Source organism: Malus domestica, chromosome 11 (genome assembly GCF_042453785.1).
Source record: "Malus domestica chromosome 11, GDT2T_hap1".
Classification (NCBI taxonomy): domain Eukaryota; kingdom Viridiplantae; phylum Streptophyta; class Magnoliopsida; order Rosales; family Rosaceae; genus Malus; species Malus domestica.
The window spans coordinates 2,384,893-2,391,405 of record NC_091671.1 but is presented as its reverse complement, the minus strand read 5'-3'; the positions used below and the strand labels follow the sequence as shown (position 1 = coordinate 2,391,405).

Below are 6,513 nucleotides of genomic sequence, written 5' to 3'. Positions count from 1 at the left end.
TATATTTTCTGTTTTCCTTTTCCCAACACTTCCAAGGAAGGAAAAAGTTTATTTCATTCCCAATGAACTCATTTACTCAAACCAAAGTTGGGCCTAAACTATCAACAACTATTGGGTTTTGTCAAAAATTAAAAAAAAACAACCATTGGGCTTTACACTTGTTTTTGGGCTTTTTCCCTCCTCCTTTTCTGATAAACATTAAATAAAAAAATAAAAACCCCCAAGCTTTTGGTTACCGAAGCAAAAAAATCAAAAACCTACTCGCGGCTTCTTCCTCCCGATTTCGGAGCTTCTCTCTCTTCCACTCTCTCTCCTCCATTGAAGCACCTCCTTGCCCAGGTATCCTTATCTTCTCTCCGTAATTATTTATTTATTTAATTATTTGAAAGTTTGAGCTTCTGTGTAAAATTCTTGAGCTTTCGATTTCCTGCAGTTTTCAGTTTTGTACGATTTTAGGGTTTTTGGATAATTTCGTGATTTAGCGATTTAGGGTTTAGTTGTTCTGTAAAAGGCGTTAAATACACACACACACACATATATATATATATATATATATATATATATATATAAAGTTATGGAATTTATTTCCTATTGTTCTCGAAAGCTCAGAATTCAATTTGCAGCTTGAATCCTTTAACTCTGTATACTGTTTTCTGATCTCGTAACTGGAAAAGTGAAAGAGTGGTTATTTTTCAATCTCGCTGGAACCTAGATTCGTCTTAGGGAAATTGAAACACCCGAAATTGCGAATATGTGATTACGGAACATCATAATTAAGTAAATCAAGCATACAACATATGGTAATTCTGCTCATTGTGGATGGTTATATATGTGTCTGTCCTCTCTAGTATCATAGTCGAGAAAGTTTTCGTGAATTATATGCATTATACTTGTGTTGGATCATTCAGCACCACTATAGGCGCAAACACTAATGGTGTGGTGTCATTTATGGCAGGGATTTGAGTAACGGGTGTTGGAAATTGGTGAGCTGTTGGTTTTTCAGTCTCTTGTGAAGTTTTCATCTGTATAAGATAATGGCTAGAAGATATAGTAGCGATTCAAGTGATGATGATGTGAGAGGTGAATATCGTCATCGTAGAAGTAGAACTAAGCGACATGATGAGCGTCATAGAGATGTGGACAGGGAGAAGTCCACTGAGAGGGATCCTAGAGGTAGAGAAAGTTCTGATGAAGAAGGGGAGTTGATAGAGAGAGACAGGGGCAGCCAGAGGAATGAAAGAAAGCCTGAGAATGGGCGTAGAGAACGAGAAAAAGGTAATTACCGGGATGAAAGGGATAAACCACATAGGCGTGAGAATGAACGTAGAGGGGTAGATACTGATGGCGCTCATAGAAGTAGGGGTCGTGATTCACGTCACTATTCAGAGCACAAGGATGAAAGGGAAGAGCACAGAACATTAGAATGGAAAAATGATAAAAGAGATGATGATCAGAGAAGGGGGCATAAAAACCAGGAAGATGAAAGACGAGAAGGAGAAGACAGTAGAACTTTGAGGGAAAAGAATGCAAATTCAATACCTCAAGGACGGTCGCAAGAAGGGAACATGAATGCTGATGTGGCAAAATCAGGAAAGAGTGGTGGAGTTTACATTCCCCCGTTTAAGTTGGCCCGTATGATGAAAGAGGTTGAAGATAAAAGCAGTGTTCAGTATCAGCGACTGACATGGGATGCCCTTCGAAAGAGCATCAATGGTCTTGTGAACAAGGTCAATGCTGCAAACATAAAAAATATAATTCCTGAAATTTTTGCTGAGAATCTGATTCGTGGAAGGGGCCTTTTCTGCCGATCCTGCATGAAATCACAGATGGCATCTCCAGGTTTCACTGATGTGTTTGCAGCCTTGGTTGCTGTTGTCAACACAAAGTTTCCCGAGGTTGGTGAACTTTTGTTGAGAAGAATTGTCTTACAGCTTAAAAGAGCATTCAAGCGGAATGACAAGGTGCGTTTTTTCCCATGCTTTATTATTGTACTTCCACTATTTTATGTTTATTCTCAGAAATTTTACGCACTCTCATGCTAAGTATTGAGCCTTCGACTCAGCCTCCACTCTCGTTTTTGAAAGGAGGAGTTCTCACTACGCCCAAGGGTTGTTGGCTTATTTAATAATGTGTTGGAAGACTGAATATATCTTTTACATATATTGATTCTAATCCTCTTCTTTAACTGGCTCTACTCTGTGATCAGCCGCAACTACTAGCTGCCGTTAAATTTATAGCGCATCTGGTCAACCAGCAAGTAGCTCATGAGATTATTGCCTTGGAATTACTCACTGTTCTGCTGGAGAACCCTACGGATGACAGTGTTGAAGTTGCTGTTGGCTTTGTCACTGAATGTGGATCATTACTGCAGGACCTTTCGCCTAAAGGGTTGCACGGTGGGTATGCTGTTTGATTGGTAGCATTTATGTGCTTTCTTGGTTTTATTCATTAATGTGATCCATGTTTTATATGAACAATATATTTCTATATGCTTATCATGCATTGCATCTTACTAATAATTGGGAGCAGCCTCTCCATAAATGGGGGTAAGGCTAGCCGACATTCACCTCTCCCAGACCCTGCGTAAAGCGGGAGCCTTGTGCACTGGGTACGACCTTTTATCAACTCATCAGTAGACAAATTAAATTGATCTGTATGGGATACTATAAGACCAGTTAAAGTTAGTACAATTATTTTATAAAATTGATTGTATTGGATGCTATAGTAAGTGAATTTTCACTCTGGTCACCTGGGTTCTGCTCTTGGTTATTCCACTGTCTCAATTATTTTGAACTTTATCTTGTATGGGGTTTGTAGTTCTTTTTATTTTTCAGGGAGTTGTTTGACATTGCTCTTAACATTGGAACTTTTGCAGGCATCTTTGAACGCTTTCGTGGAATTCTTCATGAGGGAGAAATAGACAAGAGAGTTCAATATCTGATTGAAAACTTATTTGCAATACGGAAAGCGAAGTTTCAGGTGTTGTGGCTTGATTCTATTTGTTTTTATAATGGTAAACTATATAGCAACGAAGAATACTGAGAGCTTACAATTTATTGTTTCATATCCATATGCAGGGGCACCCAGCTGTTCGTCCAGAACTGGACCTTGTAGAGCAGGAAGACCAGTTGACACATGAAATTTCTCTTGAAGAGGAAATAGATTCAGAAGTTACCCTTGGTATGTCTTATGGTGGTAATTTATTCATAGCTTTTTGACTTGCCTAGGGTTATATTCGTTGTAGATGTTAACATTTTGTTTTGTCTTCATTTAGATCTTTTCAAGGCCGATCCTAATTTCCTTGAGAATGAGAAGCGCTATGAAGAACTGAAGAAAGCTATACTTGGTGAGGATTCTGAAGATGAAGAAGGTTCTGATGCAGCTTCAGATGGTGAAGATGACGATGATGACGATGATGAGGAATCTGAGGAAGAGGATGAGGAGCAGATGCAGATAAGAGATGAGACAGAGACAAATCTTGTGAATCTTAGAAGAACTATCTATCTTACAATCATGTCCAGTGTAGATTTTGAGGAGGCAGGTCATAAGCTCCTGAAGATTAAACTTGAGCCTGGTCAAGAGGTGAGTGATACAAGTCATGCATGATGTAGCTATCTTATTTCACATGATAACTTGGCAACTAGAGGTGTCTTTGTGCCATACTTTGAATGAACTAAAATATTAGTATCAGTGTAAAACTGCTTTGTGCTAGGCCAATCTGTTAACCACAATCTTGTGATGTGAATTTAAATTATCATTATATGAATTTATAGAATCGGAATAAAATTGTAAGTATATGAATCATGCTTTAGACCCAAGAGTAGCAATTTAACAACAAAGCTTTTGAAATTCTGTGAGTACATAGTGTTTATCTTGATTGACTTTCAATTTAGTTCAAGAATGATAATCTGTTTTATTTGACCTTGATTTCTCATAAAAAGTAATAACGTCTTGATTTGACCTTTTACAGATGGAACTGTGTGTCATGCTTTTGGAATGTTGCAGTCAAGAAAGAACCTACCTCCGATATTATGGTCTTTTGGGCCAAAGGTTCTGCATGATCAACAAAGTCCACCAGGAAAATTTTGAGAAATGCTTTGTGCAACAGTATTCCATGATCCACCGGCTTGAAACAAATAAGCTACGGAATGTTGCAAAGTTTTTCGCCCATTTACTCGGCACAGACGCCCTTCCTTGGCATGTGTTGGCCTATATACGATTGACTGAAGAGGATACTACTTCTTCTTCTCGTATTTTTATCAAGATCCTTTTCCAGGTAACAAAAGAGAAATGTTATATTTCTACATTTCTGTTTGGTTTTCTGAAGCCTATTGCTTGTTACAATGTTGACAATTATTAGTTTACTTCTACCTCTGAAATAATTATTTTATTTCCAAATCATTTTAACTGACTGGCAATGATAAGTCTGATTGAGAAAAAGAAGGCGAAAAGATCATGAGATAAAAATGCATAATGTGGCTTAGTTAATAATAGGTTTGAATCACATATATATCTGATAGGTTGAGGTTTGCCAACAATCATTAGTGACCTCTGCCTCTGAATAAATCCTTGTCCATGTAAACGTTGTTTTGAATACCATGAGGTGAGACTTAGGCCCATGTTTGTGTTTATTTTCTGAAACTTAATGTTTGAAATATCATTACCTACAAATTGACGCCTGTTTCTGTGGTAATTTCTTAAGTTGTGATGTATTTAACCTGTCTGAAGATTATTTCTTAGAGAATGTTGGCTTGCATATTGTATACAGTTATGATTTTCTATTGTTTCTGGTGTGCAGGAATTGTCGGAGCATCTTGGTATCCGTTTGCTAAATGAGCGGCTCACAGATCCTGCAATGCAGGAGTCTTATGATTCTATCTTCCCAAAGGATAATCCCAAGAACACCCGCTTTGCCATTAATTTTTTCACATCCATTGGGCTTGGTGGCATCACCGAGAACCTGCGCGAGTACTTGAAGCATATGCCACGACTCATTATGGAACAACAAAAACAAGTGTCTGACTCAGAATCAGATGAAGAAGAATCTGGGAGCTCTGGTTCATCAGATTCAGGATCTAGTTCTGAGTCTGAATCAGAATCATCAAGCTCTTCTGAAAGTGATAGGGACAAAAGACGCAAGAAGCGTAGGAGTGAAAGCAAGAGGGACGAAAGACATGAGAAGCGCAGGAGGAGAGATTAAAGTTCTGTTACCGCCTCGGAATTACATATCACGTTTTGGATTTTGATGTTAAGAATCTGAAATTTTTTCACTTCCGCTTCTAGTTGTAAGGGTATATTGTTTTCAACTGATTCTGGTCTGCTATCAGCCCCCTTCAAAACTCTGCTTGTCAAGCTCTATCTCCAGATCGTCTGCAGGATATTCGGTTTGTTCCTCCCTCTGCTCCTCGAGTTCCGGATGTACTCCCACCAAGGAAGAGGTTCTCCTGAGTTGAAAATTTCCTCGTACCGGTTGGTGGAATGTTAATACAGATGGTTGCAGGAATGCTGTGTGGATCATGTAACTAGCTTCAAATTTCACTTGCACTTTGCTAGTTCTAATTTCTACAGCCTTTTAGTTGTTGTACTAGTTTTCCAGTTTTGACATTGTATGAGAAATGAAACTTGGAGTCTTTCACAGAATCTCTCTCTCTCTCTCTCTCTCTCTCTCTCTCTCTCTCTCTCTCTCTCTGTGCGCGATTTTTATTGCACTTGGTGATTTGCTACGCACTTATAATAAGTGGGGTGCCTTATTAATCCGAGGGCTTACAACATGCTTAATTTGACCTCACACGCTAAATGGTACCAAATGACGGTGGACAAACTAGACACCTTGTCATTAGGCTGAATAATCATTTTAATGTCCTGCTTGGTTTGTATTAACTTTATTGTTTTTGATGTAGTTGAAACTTTAACTTGTAATGTTCTGCTTGGTTTGTATCAACTTTATCGTTTTTGATGTAGTTGAAACTTTAACTTTTATCTAAGTCACTTGATTTTGATGGAATTACAACCCTTGCACTCTTCCTAGAAAGTAGCGTCTGAGCATCAATGCAATAGTCTGATGTAGAATAGTTAACGAATCAGATCATGTCGCAACTCCGTAGGTGTAAACCGGCAAAAAAACATATTGGGTTTTCTTAAGTTACCCCGATGGTCGATTGAAGCCTATAATACGCTGTTTCAAGTAGAACAATGAGAGAAACAAATCACGCTATTTGTTCATGATTTGAGGGCATTTTTTTTTTCGTTTTAATGTCATTTACTATGTCACACTTGCGATTTAATATGAATTTACAAGTACTTTTGTAATCTTTTGCTTTACTTATTTTTCAAGCTAGCGTTATTTTGAACAAACGGGATAGCAATAATGTAGTTCAAATTCATTTTTGACGAGAATCGAACCTAAGACCTTTTAATTACAAATGAAGAGGAATATCATTAGACTGTAATACTAAGTAGCATAAACTAGAGTTATTTAAGCTGGAGAGTTTTCCATCCCTATTATTTCTAGGG

General features: G+C 38.0%; 1 protein-coding gene across 1 annotated transcript; it reads left to right on the top strand.

Moving 5' to 3' along the window:
• The first annotated feature begins 216 nt into the window (after positions 1–216).
• LOC103447131 (uncharacterized) lies at positions 217–5,640 on the top strand. Its single transcript, XM_008386307.4, has 8 exons — positions 217–339; positions 956–1,961; positions 2,207–2,396; positions 2,876–2,979; positions 3,078–3,180; positions 3,275–3,582; positions 3,971–4,276; positions 4,799–5,640. The coding sequence occupies exons 2-8, from the start codon at positions 1,035–1,037 to the stop codon at positions 5,198–5,200; spliced, it is 2,340 nt and encodes a 779-aa protein (XP_008384529.3). The 5' UTR covers positions 217–339; positions 956–1,034; the 3' UTR covers positions 5,201–5,640.
• Positions 5,641–6,513: the final 873 nt, after the last annotated feature.

Excerpts from the sequence above, each read along its gene's own strand:
- LOC103447131 (XM_008386307.4), top strand. The coding sequence starts at position 1,035 with ATGGCTAGAAGATATAGTAGCGATTCAAGTGATGATGATGTGAGAGGT. Across the intron at positions 3,181-3,274 it reads AGATTCAGAAGTTACCCTTG|ATCTTTTCAAGGCCGATCCT; the intron begins GTATGTCTTATG and ends GTCTTCATTTAG. Across the intron at positions 3,583-3,970 it reads AACTTGAGCCTGGTCAAGAG|ATGGAACTGTGTGTCATGCT; the intron begins GTGAGTGATACA and ends GACCTTTTACAG.